The 21,808-nt window shown below is 33.7% G+C and overlaps 3 protein-coding genes across 5 annotated transcripts; 1 reads left to right on the top strand and 2 right to left on the bottom strand.

Annotated features, from left to right (window-relative positions):
* Positions 1–122: 122 nt before the first annotated feature.
* LOC123899291 (carboxypeptidase A6) lies at positions 123–4,819 on the bottom strand. Its single transcript, XM_045950395.1, has 11 exons — positions 4,460–4,819; positions 3,884–3,941; positions 3,674–3,784; positions 3,327–3,464; positions 2,964–3,033; positions 2,831–2,886; positions 2,399–2,524; positions 1,343–1,482; positions 871–943; positions 708–782; positions 123–562 (listed from the first exon to the last, which is right to left on the bottom strand). Exons 1-11 carry the CDS (start codon positions 4,594–4,596, stop codon positions 245–247), a joined length of 1,302 nt encoding a protein of 433 aa, XP_045806351.1. The 5' UTR covers positions 4,597–4,819; the 3' UTR covers positions 123–244.
* A 1,292-nt stretch (positions 4,820–6,111) lies between these two features.
* LOC123899289 lies at positions 6,112–7,071 on the top strand. Its single transcript, XM_045950393.1, has 2 exons — positions 6,112–6,301; positions 6,413–7,071. Exons 1-2 carry the CDS (start codon positions 6,181–6,183, stop codon positions 6,958–6,960), a joined length of 669 nt encoding a protein of 222 aa, XP_045806349.1. The 5' UTR covers positions 6,112–6,180; the 3' UTR covers positions 6,961–7,071.
* Positions 7,072–7,822: 751 nt separating this feature from the next.
* Positions 7,823–18,549, bottom strand: LOC123899288 (1,4-alpha-glucan-branching enzyme 1, chloroplastic/amyloplastic). Of its 3 annotated transcripts, none has more exons than XM_045950391.1 (14): positions 18,163–18,549; positions 17,749–17,871; positions 13,683–13,896; positions 13,147–13,216; positions 12,785–13,054; positions 11,385–12,291; positions 11,076–11,192; positions 10,879–10,941; positions 10,228–10,335; positions 9,844–9,945; positions 9,529–9,596; positions 9,330–9,411; positions 8,777–8,893; positions 7,823–8,414 (listed from the first exon to the last, which is right to left on the bottom strand). In XM_045950391.1, exons 1-14 carry the CDS (start codon positions 18,223–18,225, stop codon positions 8,259–8,261), a joined length of 2,460 nt encoding a protein of 819 aa, XP_045806347.1. In that variant the 5' UTR covers positions 18,226–18,549; the 3' UTR covers positions 7,823–8,258. The 3 variants fall into 3 exon arrangements, with proteins under 3 accessions (XP_045806347.1, XP_045806345.1, XP_045806348.1); XM_045950389.1 differs by having other exon boundaries at positions 13,650–13,896; positions 18,163–18,427; XM_045950392.1 differs by lacking the exon at positions 18,163–18,549 and having other exon boundaries at positions 13,650–13,915.
* Between the last annotated feature and the right edge of the window lie 3,259 nt (positions 18,550–21,808).

Genomic DNA, 21,808 nt, shown 5'->3' with positions numbered 1-21,808 from the left:
ATATGTAACACAACTCTTGCCATCGTGCGAATACATCACTTGTGTGGGATAGGCTGCACAATTTTTCATTATTTTACAACATAAGTCAACAATCGATCATTCCCTGCGTTGGGCACAATAAAGAATCAGAATATATATATATATAACCTGTGAAGAAAGGTGCATTACAGAGTAATACAGACAACAATTTAACTTACAAGCTTTTTCTCAAAATTGGATATACAGTTTCTTCTATGACCTAATTTTAAAGGGAAATAGCAGAAACAATTGGTCTACTGCACTTAGTTTTTGAGATTCTAGAACAGAACATGCACAATAGTAAAACTGAAGATAGTAAAAAGAGCCTATAATATGCTCTTATTTCTTGCATTCCAAGCTCAAGTACCTCCATCTTTTTTCCGTATCTATTCCTCCTCTCCATCAAATACCCATCTAGATATTCATCTATTGACACCAACTTATCCAACTTAACAACAGATGCTTTTGATTGGATCTCACCAAGCTGGTGTGGCCCCAATTTAAAAATTGTAAAGAAAGCTGCAGACCAGTCATCGAGAACACTCTGAAAATGATAATGTCAAATGTTAGGATCATGTTGTTCTACTTTTCTAAGAAATCACTTGGAAAGTAAAGGAATAGGAAAACACACTCAAATAAACTTAGAAGGAATGAAGTGATAATTGCTGAGAAGTTTTCAAGCAACATACATTGTAGCTAGCAAGGTCAGTGGGATTGAACATTTTAAAACAGTCACTTGATGGAGCTGTTACATCACCATATATCTGGAAGTAAATACAAGGTGTTAGGACACAACAATCAAATTTGCTAATACAAATTGGGAGGAGGTCCAGCAGACATAGACATACATACCTCAAAGGTGAAGGCCATGGGAACCCTCACAACGTCATACATGAAATCGGTTGCTGTCCCGTGTGCAAAATACCTGGATAAGCAAGTTCTTACTTGAGGAAGGATTGACATATAAACTAAAGACAATAATATAAAGGCATTTGTCTGCTTCAAGACTAGTAAATCTGAAGCACCACTTGCATATAAGCATATAATACAGATCATGTACTACGTTGTACTTTCAAAATTTACAATTTTCATTCTAACACGTTGGTGCAGAGCGCTACCACTTGCAACTTCCAATTATAAAAAGCAGTAGCATATTTGAGGCACCAAAAAGCCATATTTTGCGATGCATACACAATAAAAAAAAATAAAAATAAAGTAGACACGAAACAATGCAAATATATATAAGCCCCCGACATTTGGCCAAGTGAAAAATTTGTATCAGACTATCAGTTCTTTCATCAGATTCAAATGAAAAACAACTAACCCTACAGAACCACCTCCAGACCCAATCATGCAACGCTTTTGGCAATGAAGCTGATTTACTTCTTCAAGCAATGACTTCATCTGTTGCAATGGCAATCCATCGGGTGTTGTATTTTTATGATCGTAAGGCATAAAAAGAGCCTGCAGAGGTGGTTGGAAAGGGACTTGGTTTATAAGAAGAAAGAACAACAATATAAACGAAGATAAAATCTACACACAATGTGTCTTACTCTTATCTCAGTATACATGCACATAAAAGTAAACATACTGTCAAGTAATGTAAGAGTAGCAAGAACAACAACTACAACAATAGTAGTAAACAATCACAGTAAGAGCCTCAGACATACGCACATAGTAGTATTTTGGTAGTAGAGGCGAGAAATATCACGTACTTCACATAAGAAAATATAGTATGATAAAGGGCCAAAGTTTTAAAGACAAAACAAGGATTAAATGACAACCTAACAACTGCAGTATTAATATTTAAAATTGAGTGCAATCATGCCTCCATATTGCCAAATGTGGATCCACCACTGGTAAGGGTCAAGTACTGTAATGCCAATAATGCATGCCTATCCTAAACTAATATTTAGACTTATTCTTCCTCTGTTCCCAAAAGGGATTATCAAGAATTTCTATCACCTTTCTTTCAGTTGCATAAAATTATCACAAATCTTGGGGGAGTCTAAGCATAATTTTGATTTCAAGAAAATAGTTTGCTAAAGAAGAAGGATAGAGTATTATGGTGTTTTTCAACATAATATTGGGAAACGTGGTGGCTTTTAAGTTTTCCAGACACAAACAGCAATTAGGATTAGCAGCTTTATATATTTTAACTATCAAGTAAAGGACTATCATTGGAAAAAATTGATGCTCAATACTAATAGAATCTATGAGATTATCTATTAAATACATCAGCAATTCAATTAAGAATTCTAACTCCTACTTGGGTTATATAATGTGCACATCTAAAATTATATAGATCAGAAATAGATAAGAAACACAAGGGAACAATCATTGTAATTTTTAGAAACAGGGAAAGATTAGCTAAACTTACTTCCATTCCAGAGTGCACATTGACCCATATATGTGGTTCAAATGATACGGCAAGTTTCCTCATTATTTGGCTTTCAGGCTCGCTAAATGGGGCAATTCCCGGATTCTCCTCATATGGGTCATAATCCTATCGTTTTGAGCAATAACAATAATGAATTAAAAGCTTATAAAAATATATTAATTTTTTTTGAGATGTTGCTGACTTGCTGGAAAAGAAAGACGACTGCATAGATTGGAGATAACAATAAGAATGATAATTCCCGTAAAAAAAAAAAAAGAAGAATGATAAATGTCATCTAGCTAAAGCCTCTCCTAGTGCCACACTATAGTGCTATCGCAACCTAAGGTGCAAGTCAACAATGGACACAGTAAAAGCACAATTAATTAAAAAAAATTACAGTACCAACAGAGAGATTAAAGACGTGTAACAAACCTTTTCCTTTTTGCCCCAATCTACACTCCAATTCCGGTTGAGATCAACTCCTCTGCCTACCACATAACATAAACTCATGCATTTCAAAACTAGTAATTGTTAAACTAAATATCACAAATGTGAAATACAATACCATTTCTTCTCTCACAGAGATCTCCACCCTCAACAAGTTTGCGACCATTGATGTTTTCCATTGGAACCACCTATAAGTAATTAGACATCAACATTATGAAGATAATAAATCTCTCCTGTTAATTCAATTATACCACAAATGCACATAATTCTCATATTTGTTTTGTACATTTATTAAAATGTCTTCCCAAGTCCAAGTCTAAAACTTCAATATACACCCGAAATCAAATGTGGAACTATTGGGACATAATTGTAATACTTCACATATATGATTACGGAACATTATTAGCATCTTAATAGTCAGAGCCCAGTTCCATAATGGATTTCAAGATTATCGCACAATTATGGCAAAATTTTGACTTACCTTTATTACAACCTTGTCAAGGATACTGTTTAAGGAAGCTTCATCCATTCCAGGTAGATGTTTTTCTTCACTAAGAATAGACATAATCCTAAAAGCAAGTTCTGAGGTAATCAGCTCCCTTCCATGCTGTCCAAAACTCTGGAAGACAAGGAATCATCTGTCAAAAAAACCAGAATAACCAATTTGAGAAAACTATCCACTACATGCCAAGTTACAGCTTTGCGTAAAAGAACACCATATTGTAATTATAATACCATCACAACTTCTTATACAATTATTTGCAACCTTAATCAACTTTTAACTTGAACGCCTGTTATTATTAATACCAATGAATGTAGAAATCTTACGAGAAGGATCCGAAGCTTTGGATTCTCGGCACTATCTTTCTTTCCCTTGCAATAAGTAACCACCGCAATCTCAGCACTGTAGCCTTTGTTTCCAGCTTTCACCTTCTCCATCTAATTTAAAACATCAAAGATGAAAATAAGAACTACATATACTCAAATAGCAAGACACACACAAAAGCAAATCTAAACACATCATAGATGATGACTCACAGAGAGTCTATCCGAGTGACGATGTACCATTTCCTTGATCTCATCCATCAAATTTCTACTGCAAAAATCCACAACAACAAACAAATAAACAATTTTACAAATATGACTGAACAATCCAAATAGCTTACAATACAATACCGCATCAACTAACTTCCGTGTTGCGTTAGAGGTCTTGGATTCAAATCCGGACAAAGGAGAAAATTATTAATCTAACAAATAATTACTAACTTCGGTGTTCCATAAAACAAATTAAAAAAATAAATGATAATATCAATTTCAAAACATAGCAGAAAGCGTGACAATTAAGAAATTGAATAAGGTGCATAGAAGCAATTTAAATGAATTGATTAATTCCTAAACAAAGCAAGCAAAACTAATAAACTATCGATTGAGATTCATAATTCATTCAACAAGATCATAAGCCGTAACTGAAATTAAACGATAAATAACTAAAAACACGATCTGAACTACGAAAGGAAAACAGAAAAATATAACATATCGATTTGCATAATTGAATTACGAAATTAGAAAAGCGGTGATTTGAATCTAGAGAGATATGCGTGGAGAGAGTGGAACCTGGAATGATAGAGATCGTAATTGATTTGCGTAATTGAAGATTGAGTGGAATTGTCGCCATGAACGGAGAGGAAATAGAAGAAGAAGAAGGTGATGATGGAGAAGAGAAAAGATGAAAGAGAAAGAAGATCAGCCATGGCAGCAAGATCCACAGTATCATTTCATTCTTCTTTTATTTTATTTATGGAAACTACTTTATCATTCTTCTTGTTGCTTATGCTATTATTTATTTATTTATTTATTAAACTTCGTCTCTCTAATAATTCATTCCCATGTTCAACGGTGTCGATGCAATACGGTTAAACAACAGGTATCGGTTATATGCCGTCCTTCTTTTTCTGGTCTTCAATTTTGAGTTTTGACTGTTTGTTGGCACTGGCAGTATATAAATACAAGTTTTTTTTAATTGTTTTACTTTTACTTGACTAGTTTTTTTGTGTTTTTTTTTTTCAAAATTATATTAAAGGTCATTTATGATATTTAAGTTTTTATCTTATTTTTTTGTTGCGTAATTTTTTTTTAAGTCATTTATTTTTTATAACGTGTATATATACATTATTTTCTCACTTTTTATAAAAAGAAATGCTAAGATGGGAATAATCTTTTTTTTAAAAAAAATAATTTTTATTGAAATTTAAAGAAATCTGTAAAATGTATGAAAATATGAATATCTTCATTATCATCTTCTTCCTTAAATCAAAATTAATTTTCACTCAAGCACACCTCCAGACTCCAAGTAGCATGAATTTTTGTTTTATGTTCTCATCAATCTCTTTTTAAACTCGAAAATATGATGTAGTTGTTGGTTTTTGTGTTTGTATGTCAATTTTTTGTTTCAACAAATACACATACATGATGATTTATGATTGATTAGTTCATAATTCATAAAAAGATAAATGACGATATTTTAAATTTTTATAAACTTTATTATTTAACTTTTATGTTTCATAAGGTTTAGAAAAGTCAAACAAGCTATTCAATGCAAATGATTTGACCATTTAAAAAGATTAGGTAAAAGAATCATGTAATTGACCAATCATTAGTTGATTTATTGATGATTGACGCTGGACTTAATAAGGAGAATCACATGCCATTAAAAAAAAAAGGTAAAACAATAAAAAGCACTAAATAAATATCATGCAATATTAAGATGAAATGAGTTAAATAATTGGTCGTCAGTTTGAATAATACAACGATTTCCATGTAATCTTGTTCGGATTCAAGAAGTTAAACCGAAAACTTTTATTTATATATCATGATTTGTTTTATAAATGTAAAACCATCATTTCAAGCCACACATAATTGATCGACATTTGTTTTCAGTAGTAATAAAAACAAAATTTAACTATTCCCATAAACATAACTTGGTTGGTAGAAATACTACAATATTTAAGGGTCGGAATATAAACTCTTCTTTTCGACGTGAAGGGGGTAAATTTTTATTACTAAACTACTTTGACAAAAAAAATTAACAAATTTTGTAACCGGCCCAATCTAGAAGGAAAAGAAAAGAAAATGGACAAAAGCCCAATATGGTAGTAAATCCGATTTTAATAATGAGAAATAATCACTTTTTCAAATCTACAACGTCAGCCGTCGGATCCAAAAATATGACCGTTATAGACGCTCTTTTCTATATCCGTTTAACTCAAACCCTTGCTCCAATAAAATAAAAAATCCACACAGCATTTTCAGCGATATTCATTTTTTGTCTCTCAGCAATGTACCACTCATCATCAACCATGAAATCTCAACTCCGGCCACCGCGTCCCATCCCAAAATCTCCGATGCGTCTTCGAACTCGAACCGTTCTTGACTCCGCCTCTCTTCAAACTCCACCAGGTTTGATTGATTCTTCTTCGAATACTTCTAAGTTCTAAATCTCAATCTTTATTTTTGAATTTTTCTATTAACCGTTTTTTCTTTCTTTCATGAATTTGATAATTGAAACAGGTTCTTTAACCAAATCTCAGAAACTGGTTCGATCTCCAGAACTGAGACCTGAATACCGCACAATTGCTTGTGAATTTAGGGCTTTATCAAGAATGGTTAATGAGGAATTTGGAAAGCCAGATCCTGAAGAAATCAGAATAACCAATTCTTGTAACCCTAGATCTGGTGTTCTATTTGAGAGAGGAAGATTCTATGATGAGTATTCTGCAAGAAGGAACGAAAGACTCAAGAGAAAACAAGGAGTGATGGTTGATGATGTTAATACTACTAGTATTAAGCAACCTAAGGTGCCTCATCGCGCTCTTGGCGTTACTGTTGAATCTGGAAAGAAGAGTACTACTGCAAGAAAACTTGGAAGTATGAGAAAATCTGTTTCTGCGGCTTATTCGGCCGAGGTTAGTGAGCCGAGGTATATGCTTAGAAGTATGACTAAGGAGAATAAGAAACCTCCTCTAGGTGGTGGTTCAAGATTTGATAAATCTGTTACTGTTGGTGAGAAGAAGGTTGGAGCATCAAGAAGAGTAGGAGGAAGAGTTTCGTATTATTAGGGTTTGTTTGATATTGAGAACTTGATTTAATATGATGTATGAGTTGAATCTTGTTCTCTGTTAAGTATTCTGTTACTTTTTACCCAATGGAAATTGATACATTTGATACAATTTTCTGTGTTTCATTTGATTTATAATGCTGTTTGTGAATTATATTTTTCACTTTTGTGAAAACTTGAAAACCTCTAATTTGATTCAATTTACAGTGTCTTTTGTTTGCTGCTATACATTTCTGTGCGAATTATGTGTGTTCGGAGAGTAGCTCTTTTGTGAGTTTTGAGTTTCGCTTGCCTGTTTGTTTCTATGGTTGAAATATGTTGAACTTGCATCGGAATTTAAGCTCCGGTTTGTAGCTTATACAGAATTTTGGTGAACGTTCTGTTGGAAATTTGCATTCAAACAAACATTAGTGTCTTCATACTCAATTTTGGTTGACGTTTTTTGTTGCTTTTACCTACCCAGGGAATCAAGAGAAATACTAGGGATTTATAACTTAACAATATATGATTTGTTGTTGTAACTAGGCCAAATTGATTATACCTTTTTACTAGGATTTCTGCAATATAAGCCGCGCACACAAGAAACGATGACTAACCAACTGGGAAGAACAAAAAAGAAGACAAACCTCAGACAGATCCGGGAGCAATTTAAGTGTTTTCTCTTTTGTTGAAATATTTGCTTGAATTACTCAAATTCTTTTTGGATGAATTAAAATGAGAAATATCATTCAAGATATACTTCTCTTTTGGTTTTTATCTTTGAATGTATTAAAATGAGAAAACATAATTCAAGATATACTTCTCTTTTGGTTTTTATCTTTGAATGAATTAAAATGAGAAATATCATTCAAGATACACTTCTCTTTTGGTTTTTATCTTTGGATGAATTAAAATGAGAAAACATAATTCAAGATACACATTACATAACCGTGACCACCACTAGCAGGGATTCTAAATATACATAAGTGGTAGTAAAATTTTATCCATGCTTAACTTGGGAGTGTAGTGATTTTTATACATATGCATATAATATACATAATAAAATACCCGATTTGATGTACACGTTCGGATTTGAATCCTCTCAAGTAAATAGAGAGAGGTATATTTAGAGAGATCGACTCATATTCAATGATTTAATGAGTCAATCTCCCCCCATATAGACCTCTCCATTTGCCAGAAAAGAATTTATTCCCAATAGTTTCTCCCAAATTTACTCTGGATTCATTTTTCAATGATATCCAAAAATCTGCTGATCTCATCCATTGGATGGTTGACAAGTGAAAAGTGCTAATATTCTTGTCAATAGTTGTCTCCATCTTCTTCGATTTTGTCTCCAACAACTTTACTTTCAACAGGAATATTTACATCAGTATCTGCTGCAGCAACGGTCTCTTCTACCTGACCCAAATTGGCACTCTTGTTTTCTTCTTGGCTTTCGTCCACTCTATAATATACCTTTGGAAATTTTCAAATTCAATTAGCAATTCACATTTTGCAGTGAAATGTATATGAAAATTTTTTAACTTCTCAACTCAAACGTAACATTAACATATAAATCATCATTTTTTTTCCCTCAACTTTTCGGTCAAACTACATTAGCAAATAGCAATTCACAGTGTCGTATAGAAAAAAATAGTAAGCTAAACTTTTACAATGTTCCAAAAGAAACTTTTATTACTTGATATTCTTTTATTATTTAACTGATGTTCTAATAGTCTATGTTAGCAAAGTCCTTTTAATTTTTACATCTATTTTTCAGGTTTTGTTAACATGTACAAACATAAAAAAAATTAATGAAAAGGGACCATATCACATACCACACAAGTACGAGGGGGCGAGAGAATCTTGAAGGAGTTGGGCCGATTATTGAAATTTGTTTCAGGAACTCCTGGTATGCCTTCTGGTGATGTGAAGTGGTCTGCATCATGCCCCACCTACAAGTGGAAAATGGTCAACCTCATCATAGAGGCAAAAATGACAAGGAACAAATATAGTCAAGAACCATAGAATAACAGCAACTGAGTTGAAGTCCAAGTCTATACCACTTACATGGGAAAATCAGAGCAAATTATAAGATTTAATTTGCATGTTGGTCCTCCAAAGTTACACATGTTGCCTCATTATTAGATCTCTAAAAATTTTGGTAACCAAATAAATCCCTCAAAACTCTAAAGTCTGAACTGTGTTAATCAAATTTTGTAGAGGGCTAACGTGATACTGGCGACAACGACTGTAACTTACTAACTTCAAAGAACTAACTTGAGGGATTATTCTTATATTTAAAAGCAAAGAATTAAAACTTCAGGAATGCTATTGCAATTTTCACCCATGATTATAATGTCTAATAACAGAAAGAATAGGGCTCCTTACTCTTCCATGACCTCCAAATTCCCGAGCATCACTATCCAGTGCAACTCTGTATTTCCCAGGCAAGTCGCAACCAACTTTATACCTGTGTTTAACAGTTACTATTACAGAAATGTATATTGAAACTTTACATAAAGCCGAACACACAATCTGGCACATATAAATTGCCCAAACCAAAATGAATATTTAACACATTGCATACCCTTCATATGTATTCTCTGGATGAAAATTGAACACAAACACTAGATCCCCACGTTCAAAGACTATAACCTATAAAAGGAAAAACATAAGGCATTTATTATAACATAGCACAGAGTAATACTTGAAATTAACTAGGAGTCGACAATGGCTTGTTCATCATTTTTAAGAAAAGCCTTCTTCATACACCAATGTATTTATTCTAGGATGTAGTCTATTTTAATCTGTCTTAGTATAAGAAATTCTCTGAATTGCCTAGCAGTAGTAAAAAAATCACATTATGAATGAGCATAATACAATCATTTGGAGGCATATTCACCTTGTCTTCATTGTTTGTGCTGCTCACAATCTGTTTTGTTGATGCAAGGAATGAAAATCTATCATCAAGCAAGTTCATTGCTTTGTCAAATGCATTCATGAACTGCACAAGTTCCAAAAGAAAACATTTATCTCTAAGACAAGCAAGAATACAGAGAGTTCTGCAGAAGGGGGGCAAAGGGGATCGGAGTTCCACAAAATAAGCCTATATAGTTGAATTCTGCATTGCACAAAAATATACAAAATGGCAATGCCCATTTTGCACAATATTCTATTCTGAGGACAATGGACATCTTAGATGATTAAACTTGGCAAAAAGTCCCAATCAAGATATGAAGCAATAAAAGAGATGTCAATGTTCTGTGAATAAATACATACACACTACCTTGTATCTCAAGTGATCTGTATCCGCTAGATTCCATTGACGCCTGCATTTCTCATAACTCCATCCATTGCCTTCTCTTGGGAAATCAATCCACTCCGGATGACCAAACTAAAAATGGCATTGTTAATATAATTTAAATCATAACATGTTTAACAACTATAGAAATGAGAGTGAGGTACTTAAGAATATCCAAAGTACTTGCTTTGAAAGAAAATAATGTATAATGTATAAATAATCTTATAGTGAGCTGGATTGTAAAAGCAACCCATACACCCAAAGAGGAAACATTCATTTATCAGGAACTTGGCATTACATTAAATGAAATATGTAAAATCAACTTTGTTTACAACATTGTAGGTGTAGATCTTGAGACTTCACAGATCTGCAGCGTCTCTTATTCAACCTCCCCTCTTTTTTATCAGCAATATGCTGTAACTATAGCAGCCCAATTATCTAACCAACTCCTACTAAGTAGCTACCTCATTAACAGAGCAACAGACACCTAACTAAACTAACAAACACCTAACTCATTGCTGTGCAAACACTGCCTCTAGGGAGCATTTTATTCAATAAAAGGATAAAGGTCAGGTGCATAATACAGTAACAGGGAGCAGCAGTTATGCAGATAGAAGAGTAAAAATTTATGCATACCTCATTGCCCATGAAATTAAGGTAGCCCTCTCCACCTAATGTCATGGTTATGAAGTGTATCATCTGCAAAAGATCAAAACAACGATGACTACGAGGATATTACAGGGCAGCAATACCTATGTATTGCATTAGCAGCTTCACAGTTAAGTTGCTAATTTTGTACATGTAGTCAAGAAGGTTTATGGTCAGATAAAAACCTTGTGAAGAGCAATCCCTCGCTCAATAGTCGGAGAAGCATCAGTCAAACAAGACATGCTAGAATACATTTCTTCATCCATTAGTAAAAATGCAATAGTCTTGTCTCCAACAATGGACTGCCCGAGGGAAAAACCATAAGACATTGATAGTGTAGGCATTAAAAAACAATTCAATAAGATAATTTCTTAATTGCATGTCACCACTAGTTTCTATATTTTTCTGTTCACAAATTTAACCAAAACTAAATTCTTATATTATTTCCAACACAGAGGCAACACAAAACCCAAAAAAAATGACAAAGAACATACTTGGTCATGACTTTCTGCATAAGCGACGCATTTCTCAGTGTATCTCCTATTTGTCAAATTCAAAGAGATTTCCTTCATTGACCATTCATTGTCTTTCTTGTTCTTCACGTAGTCAATCCACTTGTCAGGGATAGCCATGGCTAGTCGATAGTCAAAACCAATTCCCACCTCAGAAACTGGTCGGCCGAGTCCAGGCATGCCAGAAACATCTTCAGCAATGACAGTTGAATCAGGCAAAATACCATGGACCAGACAATTAGCCAGCATCAAATAGACAACAGCATCCACATCTGTTTCTTCACTAAAATATTCTTTATAATTCCCTGTAAATGCCATGTTGATTCCATGATGATGATACAACATTGACGTTACTCCATCAAATCGAAATCCATCAAATTTGTACTCCTCAAGCCACCACCTTAAATTAGATAAAAGGAAACGAAGGACTTCCCAGTTGGCATAGTTAAAAAGTCTACTATCCCATAATTTGTGATAGCCTCTATCTCCAATGTGGAAGTAAGATTCTTGTGACCTTTGTCCCACATCAAAGCCATTGAGTCCATCAGTAACATTATTACTAGCATGACTATGGACGACATCCATCAAAACATGCAAACCTAGGCTATGGGCCTTATCTATAAGATATTTAAGATCTTCAGGGGTTCCAGATCTACTGCTAACAGCAAAAAAGTTTGTTACATGATATCCAAATGATGCATAATAGGAGTGCTCCATCACAGCCATCAGCTGAACTGTATTGTAGTTATTTTCCCGAATACGTGGCAAAATATCGTCTGCAAATTCCCTGTAAGAGTTTATGCGGGGTTCAGAGCTACTCATTCCCACGTGAGCTTCATATATCCGTGGAGCTTTAGGCTTCGGCGGACGAGGATATTTAAACTGATACCTGCAGCACAACAAGAGGATGCACAAACAGTTGAGATAGTTTCATCCACACATGATCAAGAATGGAGTTAAAGATGATATTGTTCTTGCGACCATAGTTTGAATATAAAAGTTTAAATAATTATATTTGATTGGATTTTGGCATAATTCACTATCAATTGAATTACATTCATTTGATAAGAAATCATATTTCATGTCATATTTGCATTTCATATATGGCTCAAAGATGAGGGTTCATTTATGATTAAACTGATATATTTTGATCCAAACTTTATAATTAATAATAATTCAACTAAATAATTTCTTTTGAAATGAGTTCAATTTTTTCCTATAAAAGAAATTCCAAAACTTATATAAATTATTTGCAATAGTTAAAAGTCAGTTAATACGTGGCATACATAGTCCCTTTTTGAATTGATATTTCAGATGAAATCCTTAATTCTTTACTGAAGATAACAATTCAACTGATATTCTAGACATGTGAATAATAAGACCTCTCTGAATGTGGTGGATCCCAGTAGACACCATCGTAGGGCGCAGCAAATCTGGCAGGATCGACGGTGGCATATTTAATCCAAGCAGGGATGCGATCAACCCAAACTCCATCACTATGTTTGAACCTAAACTTCACTCTTGAATTGTGAGGTATAGCTGGATTTCCACCAGAATCAGGGATCTTAATGCTCCATACGCCAAACTGGTCTTTTTTCATGTGATGGTTGGAACCATCCCATCCATTAAAATCTCCAATAATTTGTGCTTCCCTGCATTGAAAAAAATCCATAATCAGAAATAAAAACTAAATTAAACAATGACAAACAAAATTGACTAATTTGTATCCTTTGAGATAGCTTACTGGGCAGCAGGTGCCCACTCACGGTACAAAGTGCCATCTTCTTCTCTGTTAAATCCGAATTTCAAATAACCTAAGATGTGCGAAAGGAAATAATAAGGAAACATTATATTAAAGATGCAACTAAATTTAATCCAACAAATTAGTAAGTCAATCCAAATGACAGGCATGACTTTGTTTTAGTAAGGCATTTTAATAGAAGTCAATCCAAATGACAGACATGACTTTGTTTTAATATGTCCAACATAACCAAATAACCAATCAATTGTGTTTGCAGATATTTTACATTATCCTAGGTTCACTTGTGCATGCCAGATAATAATGTAATATGATTATCAACCAAAGACACTGCCGAGTATTAGTTAAGGAATACTTACTTCAGCATTATTTGTTTATCACAGACACATAATTTGCAGTTATGCCAAAACCTAAGCAGTTATGTAATTTGGTATGCACAGTTATATAGAAAAAATGAAACAATGTCAACTCTCAACAATAATAATCACCTTCGTTTAAAAAAAAAATCCAATTGTAATCACCTTTTGCAAATTCCTCAAGACTTCCTTCATGTTCTTCAATGAGCTTTTTCTGATGCAGATACCTCTTCAGTCTATATTTGAAATGATCTTTATATGGTTCTAGGGATGAATCAGCATGCAAGATACCTATGTTTTCAGAGTCTTCTTCAACTGATGATGACATTGTTGACTTGTCGTCTGTCATAACGGCTATGCTCTTGAAACCAGAGCTCACCTAGTTGTGGGAAAGCACACTGAAACAGCTTATTTACACAGTGGATGATAGATAATTAGATAAACAAACTATCATTTTTCTTTTAAAACACATAGCAAATCAATCAGACTAAAGTTCAAGTGTTTCATGTTATTTTAATTAACTTCCTTTGATCAATCTGCTGCTATCTCGGAAGAGACAACTATAAAAATGAGCAAAATCTACAAGACACTCACCGCACGTTTACTTACTCTCAGTACATTACCAAACACACCGTAACGCAAATGCTCATTGCGTTTGTCAGGTATTACCTTTATTATGTTCTTAAACTTTAAATGAAGGTGGCTCACTGATAGAGACTTGAATCATGAAGTGGGCCTTGACTTTGGCCCAAATCTAAGGTGTGGAAAGGAAGGGGAAAGGAATGAAAGAATGTTGAGGTGGCAAAGAATGCATGAGGAGTGCATGTGCTGCATCAGGAATTGGTTATATATATAGTGCTTAGTAGAAAGAGAATAATATTCATTCACGTATTTGGTTAGTTTGTTTGGATCACTTTCATAGTGATTTGGGGGCACTTAGTGCTTTGGGGCTGTTAGATTATCTCTAACAGTTTGTTACTCTGTTTTTACTTGTTTTCCATGTTCAAATAATTGTAATTGTTCATCCGTTTCCATAATACAGTTACACAATTTTCATCACAATCCATTTATATTTCTTCTTTAAGATCACAGTTCTATTAATTGGTCCGACCTACCGGATTCGAATGATGGGTGACAGAATTGAGTTGTTGGTAAAAAATATGAGAGAAGTGAATTCAACACTGCTATTGCTATCAAAGCAAATGTATGAATATGAACAGAGTCTGAGGCGGAGAGAAGAGATTCAAAAGGTGAATACAGAAATTGGTGATGACTCAGAGATGGAGAAGCTGCAAGTTAAATATGCAGAGAAAGAGATCGATTCTAGATCGCTGCAAAATCCATCTGAGCAATCAGATCGAAAATTTCCAGCAACAACAACGGTGACACCATCAGTCAAGAAGAAGAGAGAAGTTACGTATAACAAGGAATTAGGACCCGCGTCAAAACGGGTCGCTCCCGCGACAGTAGATAGGTTCGAATGGGTGACATGGAAGAGTCACGAAGACAAGGGATTTGGAGAAACATTAAGCAACGAAGTGAGTGAGATAACAAGAAGAAAGGCGCGGTTAGTTGTTTTCGAGCCGCCGCCGGCGAAGCCGCCGGACATTGATCTTCAAGTGGTGGCTAGTGAGATCCAAATAACTCAAGCTATTGTGGTCGAAATTCAACCTCCACAGAAACCGCCGGATGTCGGCCGATTGAGGACTAAGAAGGAAATGGAAAAAAGAGAGAGTCACCGGAAGGTGGGAGCAGAAGGAATGTTTGACGAAATAGTGAGTGTAGTGCAGAGAAGAAAGGAGAAGGAGGTTGTGTTAGAGGCGAAACCGGTTCCAGATCCGCCGTATTTCGGCCGACTTGTAGCAGCTCCACCTAAGCCAAAACCGCCGGACCCTGCACCTAGTTGGAGGCGTTTCATCGTTATTGGCGAAGAGAAAGATCTAGAGACACCAAGGGTAAAATCGACAATCTCTAAACTAGGAGAACTTCTAGAAAATTTGGGTGTGAGACGGTTAATTAGTGAATTGGGTATCTTCCTAAATCCAATGAGGCAAATGCTAAAATCTGTACCATTCATTTCGCACAGTAACAGTTGGTTACACTTGTCATCATCAGGTCAGCACACATCTTTTCTCTTTAATGAGTCATCCAATGGAGACTCATTATCACCTGTTATGTGTCATGCAAACACAATGCATTGTGAGTTGGGACAACTTTATAAACTGACGGATCAGGATCGAATAAATGCTAGTTTATTGATGAAAAGATTTAAAAATTGTGACAGAATAGATATACAAAAATTGACTCCATTTTATGCCAACACTTGGATTCAAGAAAAAGGGGGTTTAATTTGCAAAATTCCTAATATATTTTTATTGGGTCCAACCCATAATTTTCTGTACTATTCTATTAGTTCATGGGGATCAATCCAAGACAAGGAAATGGTGTTTGAATCCCAATGGTGGAGTAGAATGATTTACTGTTCACAGAGTGGTTTGATAATTTCAAAGAAACCAATTGATTTGTTATATGAGTTGTTTCAAAGTCAATCAGGATGGAATAAAAGTTTTTACAAAACAATTAATGAGCATTCAATTGAAAATGTTTACCTTGTCCTTCTTAAGGGGTCTGTCAAGGATGTAGATGGAATTGCAAAGAATAATCTAAAGGGGGGTTATGAAATAGAGGGAGAAAATATTGTTGGTGTTGGTTATGAAAGTGGAAACTTAGTTTTCACACCTTTACTGACAGCGGATGATCAAGGATTGGTAACAAGTACAAGGTCAGTTATTGTGGTCCATCACATGGTGCAACCAACTTTGGATAGATACAATAGTTCTATGTTGGCATATGGTCAGAACCATTCTGGTAAGACAAACTTTATGGAGAAAGTGAGCTATGATTTGTTTCACAATGTTTCTTGTTTTGAGAGGGTGTTGCATTTGGTATATGATAGAAGAAAACCTTGGAAAATTATATGTGATGCTAGTAATCACAAGTTAGATGCTAAGGCACGGTCATTGGAAATTGACGTGCAGTGGTTGCTTTTTGGATTCTTGAGCCAAACTCAAGTTTATCAGGTCCTCAATGTCATGTCTGTGAGCAAGTTGGTTCCAAGTTGGTTAAGCAAATTAATGTCTCTTCCATCCACATGCTATTGGAGAGTGATTTTCATTTATCATGGGTTGCTCAACTTTGTATTTGATAGAGGCAAGTTGGATGGATGCAAAATTTCAACCTTGAGGACAAGGTTGTTTGAAGGGGTGAGTATTGATAGAGACTTGAATCATGAAGTGGGCCTTGACTTTGGCCCAAATCTAAGGTGTGGAAAGGAAGGGGAAAGGAATGAAAGAATGTTGAGGTGGCAAAGAATGCATGAGGAGTGCATGTGCTGCATCAGGAATTGGTTATATATATAGTGCTTAGTAGAAAGAGAATAATATTCATTCACGTATTTGGTTAGTTTGTTTGGATCACTTTCATAGTGATTTGGGGGCACTTAGTGCTTTGGGGCTGTTAGATTATCTCTAACAGTTTGTTACTCTGTTTTTACTTGTTTTCCATGTTCAAATAATTGTAATTGTTCATCCGTTTCCATAATACAGTTACACAATTTTCATCACAATCCATTTATATTTCTTCTTTAAGATCACAGTTCTATTACTCACCAAAATTATAAAAGAAAATTAACCAAGTGATTGAGCTCGAGAGGTTAATGAGTTTCCCCTAAGGATAAATCGTTCGGGAGAACCCGAGTTCAATTAATGGGTGGAACAATTCTTGTCAAACTTCGGAATTCGGATTACCAGGGCCCTCTTCCCCTGGAAACCGGAGGATTAACACACAAAATGACAAAAATATTACTATAAAAGAAAATTAATTCCAACAAAAAATTTGCCACTCAATACATATAAGCCATAAACCGTTAATTTTGATGAGTCTCAATAACATATCAAATGATTTTTAAAAAAATTCAAAATTTTTATAGATGATCTTATTGATATAAACTTTCAGTCCAACGGTAGATTTTGTAAAATTTGTATTCGTTATAATATAAATAGCTACTTGTGCACCATGCACAACTTGATGGACTTGTTCATGTTAGACAAAGCTATATATATATATATATAGCAAACTCAAATAGAAAGCAACTGCAACAAAATTTCTCAAAAAAGTTTGACCTAATGGCATTTACAGGAGACATGATCAAACATAGTCAAATTAAATATACCTTCTCATATATTGATCCTTTTAATCCAAAACTGAACACCTTGTATCCATTTGGATTCTGCTGATAGCCAAGTGTCAACTCTACTGGCTTTTGCTTTACAAGATTCTGCTTATTTCTCGAACTCTGCCAAAATAAGAAAATATCAAAACCATTAGTTACATATGAAAGGAATCACCATTACATCACTGAAGATCAAATAGAATAAGAAATTTAGTGAAAGTAAGTAAGTAACTATACAGATCCAAATTATGAGCACAAATGTATGAGTAACTATTTTGATTTTTGATAAACACACACGGCGGTGTTTGTGGTAAGTAACTATTAAGTAAAATTCGGCTTTAGAATCTATTCTTACTATAAATATATATAGAAAATAAATTAAAATTAAAAAGAAAAATGAAATATTATTATTACGTGAGTGGTGGCAATGTTTAAAGAGGAAGAAATGAGAGGATTAAAAGCCAAAGATGAAATCATAGCTTGGATCAAAAGGAAGATTCAGGTTGAAGCAAAATCCATATGAGTATGAATGAGAAGATGAAGAGTGATTTAAATGGTAGAAGAAGAGTAGTAGAAAGAAGGAACAGAGTAAAGTAAAGTAAAAGGATATTATTCAGCACGTGAAGAAGCAAGTGAGTAAGCAACGGCGCACGAATTTCCATCTGTTCCAATAATACGCTTCTCTTCTCCTCCATCTCACAACCGTTCTTATTCTATTTTTTTTATGTAACTTCATTTTTTTTGTCTTAACCTTCCAATTAGGGGAAAAGCTCGCTCGAATATGACAATAATTATAAGGGGTGTATTGGATTGAGATTTTATGGGATTTTAAAAGACTTTTTTATGACAAAAAATTCTTGAGTATTCAATCAAGACTTTTAAAAAAATTAAATAAATTTTGTGGTATTCAATCAGGACAAATAAGATTTTTTTTCAGGGCAACAAAATTCGTTGGTATTCAATTGAGATTTGTTCATACTTTTAAAATGTCCATTGGTATTCAAAAGTCTACATGGATTCTTGTTTGAAATGGATTTTGAGAGACTTTTTAGTTGAAAATACACTTGACAGACTTTTTCAACAATCTCACCAAAAGTCTTAGACTTTTTTGAACTCTCCAAGACTTTTTACTTTCATCTGTATAAAATTTCTTCTTTACTACTTTTACAGTTCATCATCACTGCACCCGGTTTTTTCTTCTTTTCTTTGTTCACTTTTTCAACAATCTCCCCAAAAGCCTTGAGATTTTTTCAAACTCTTCAAGACTTTTTACTTTCATCATCATTATACCGGTTTTCTTCTTCTTCTCCTTCTTTACCTATCAAATATATTTTTTTGCAAAAAAATATTTTATCAAATTCTACATCTTTTTTACAAAGTTTTGATTAATTACAACGGCAAACAAATTTTTTTCGTCACTCATTCACCTGCTTCTATTTTCCATCAATGGTGGTGGTGGTGATAACCTTTTTATTGGTGATTAGAAACATATACGTAAAAATGTACCAAAAAAAAGAGAAACATATACGTAAAAAAAATGTAAGGTTTTCTTTTTAAAAATCTTTGGATTCCCAAAAAAATATAATTTCTTTTATTAAAATTTATTGATTCTTTTAAATTTTTCCTAATATACAAAAGTTTCCTAATATATAAAGTGTTATGAAATATTGATTGTAAAAAAGTCTTTTGAAAAAATCTCTCAAAATCCATTCAAATCACGTGTTAAAAATCTTGATTGTAAAAAAGTCGTCGTAAAAAATTCTTTAAAATCTCACAAAATCAATATAGTCCAACAAAATCTCATAAAATCATCAAGATTTTTTTTTGCCAAAACTGTCTCATAAAATCTCAATCCTATACACCCTCCTTAGTTAAAATTTCAGATTATTACTCAAATGATTCATTTTAATTGGAACTATTGAATACACTTTCTTAATTTTTTTTGTTTTTTTTTTTCTTCTAAAACGTCAAATAATTTGAAACAGAGGAGTATAATACTACAAACTAATGATTAAGGAAATGAAGATAGGTGAAAAGTTAGAATGGGGTATTTTATTATTATTCTCGAAATGTATATCTTTTACATGACCAAATTATGATATTTATGCTACTAAAGTTATGAATAAAATAATTCATATTTACGGTTGTAAGTTGACATTTACATTAATAATTTATATTACTATTTTAAGTTGACATTTCAGATAGATATTTCAACATTAATAGTAACATGTGTGTCTCATATTACTTTTGAGATGATTAGTATTTTTCCAATTACTTTTTTTTTTCATCTTACTTTTTTTTTTAAGAAGCATGTTTTTCCAATTGCTTATAACACAATTTGATTATTTGACATAATAAAATGGTAATGGTAATAATATTGTATATTGGACTATTATGGATGAACATATCATATCATGTGAATTTTATAACACTTTGACCATCTTCACCATGTAAGTTTAACTCGATCATTCTGGATGGGCTCCACCTTTAACATGTCTAGCTCAGTTCAGGTCACATTAAACTCTTCTTTGATTGACTACACCATGTCTTGTGTTCCTTCAAAGAAGTGTTTCATCGCATGTCACATGTCATATACAATCATAGTGATGTTAGCAATGCATGTTCCAGCTTCATGTATCCTGCACGAAAGAGTGGCATGAGTTGCGCGCACTTCGGCTCCACGTATCTGTACAGGCAAGTTGTGCCTGCTTCGGTTCCACGCCCTGTGCAGAAAAATTACACATGGAGGCATAACTTATTGGGCCTGGATGTATGAGAAAAGACCCATTATATCAAGATAAAATGAACTATAAAAGGAGAAACACTTATAAAACAAAAGGGAGGAATGCACTTTAGGACAAACAATGTATTCAACATTAGTCATTTTCTTAGAATCTCTTCTTAGACATTTTAAAGGACAGTTCACCTATTATATGTATCATGTTTATATAAGTGAACACATTTACACATAGCATTAACATAGAAAGATAATTGAACCTTATAATAGTATGAAGGTTGTAGAAACCAAAATGAGAATTCTGAAAATTATATAAGAGCAAAGATCTATTATTTTCTTAGCAGACACAAAAGATCTAATATTTTTTTTAAAAAAATATTAATGCAGCATCTTTAATACCGAACATACAGTCACAAAATCATTATCATACATTGTGGCAACCACAATTTTTCACAACTATGATGTCTCAACCAAAATACAAAGGCAAAACATATGATAGTCACAATCACAACCACTAAAATCACAAATCAAGTATATGTTTCACAAATTAGAAGGTAAGTCTACACCAAAAAACCCATCAAAACCAATTTATATTATAGTAGCTTTCTTTTGTTTCTCATATATGTAAAGAAAGACAAACTACCTCTCCAATTACAACATATAAAAAATGCACTCAAATAGACATAACAGGAATAATAGTGATTTGCAGCTTTGACATTATTTTTCAACATCTACCTGTCCAATTATCTGCGGACTCGAAACTTTTTTTTTGAAAACTTGGTATCTGGCCTTAAGACGACTAATCCAAGGGGACCAATCCCACCGCCCACTTACGGGGCCTATTTAAAGCCAGAGTTTTTTTTTGCTCTGTATGGACTTAGCCCACCGAAATTGGCACCAGGGGGAATCAAACCTGAGACCTTGAGAGGAGCATACTCCAAAACCCAAGCCAACACCACTAGACTCAAAACTTACTAAATTGAAATATGAAATTATGTATTCTTCCCCACACGATAAGCACAACAAAATGTCACATTAGACTCTAATAAACAAAACACTTTATTATTGACTCTTGATAAAGTATATTAGCAGTTAGTACAGCATAGAGCACTTAATAAACATGTTAATTCTCTTTATTTATTTCTATTTACATTCTCTCTATAATCCAGTGCATCAGTAGGTAGCGGCTGTGTGTGTCGATCGGTGTTGTATTTGGATTTTGGAACTAAAATCTAAGCATATAAAAGCTCAAGCATATTCATTGAAGGGAACATTAAGGAAGCAACAAGGATTCAGATATGTATATAAGTACAGTTGATCAAA

The sequence above is a fragment of the Trifolium pratense genome, linkage group LG7 (assembly GCF_020283565.1).
Source record: "Trifolium pratense cultivar HEN17-A07 linkage group LG7, ARS_RC_1.1, whole genome shotgun sequence".
In the NCBI taxonomy this organism is placed as follows: Eukaryota; Viridiplantae; Streptophyta; class Magnoliopsida; order Fabales; family Fabaceae; genus Trifolium; species Trifolium pratense.
The sequence above is the reverse complement of the archived record's forward strand: the minus strand, read 5'-3'. Positions and strand labels throughout refer to the sequence as shown.

What these genes read in the sequence shown, in the direction of transcription:
- LOC123899291 (XM_045950395.1), bottom strand. Translation starts at nt 4,596, where the DNA reads ATGGCTGATCTTCTTTCTCTTTCATCTTTTCTCTTCTCCATCATCACC. An exon ending in GTCACTCGGATAGACTCTCT is followed by an intron (nt 3,785 to 3,883) that starts GTGAGTCATCAT and finishes GTTTTAAATTAG; the next exon opens with ATGGAGAAGGTGAAAGCTGG. An exon ending in TTGACAAGGTTGTAATAAAG is followed by an intron (nt 3,034 to 3,326) that starts GTAAGTCAAAAT and finishes AATTACTTATAG; the next exon opens with GTGGTTCCAATGGAAAACAT.
- LOC123899289 (XM_045950393.1), top strand. Translation starts at nt 6,181, where the DNA reads ATGTACCACTCATCATCAACCATGAAATCTCAACTCCGGCCACCGCGT. An exon ending in CTCTCTTCAAACTCCACCAG is followed by an intron (nt 6,302 to 6,412) that starts GTTTGATTGATT and finishes TAATTGAAACAG; the next exon opens with GTTCTTTAACCAAATCTCAG.
- LOC123899288 (XM_045950389.1), bottom strand. Translation starts at nt 18,225, where the DNA reads ATGATTTCATCTTTGGCTTTTAATCCTCTCATTTCTTCCTCTTTAAAC. An exon ending in ATGCAGAAAGTCATGACCAA is followed by an intron (nt 11,193 to 11,384) that starts GTATGTTCTTTG and finishes TCCCTCGGGCAG; the next exon opens with TCCATTGTTGGAGACAAGAC. An exon ending in CCAGAGAATACATATGAAGG is followed by an intron (nt 9,412 to 9,528) that starts GTATGCAATGTG and finishes TGTTAAACACAG; the next exon opens with GTATAAAGTTGGTTGCGACT.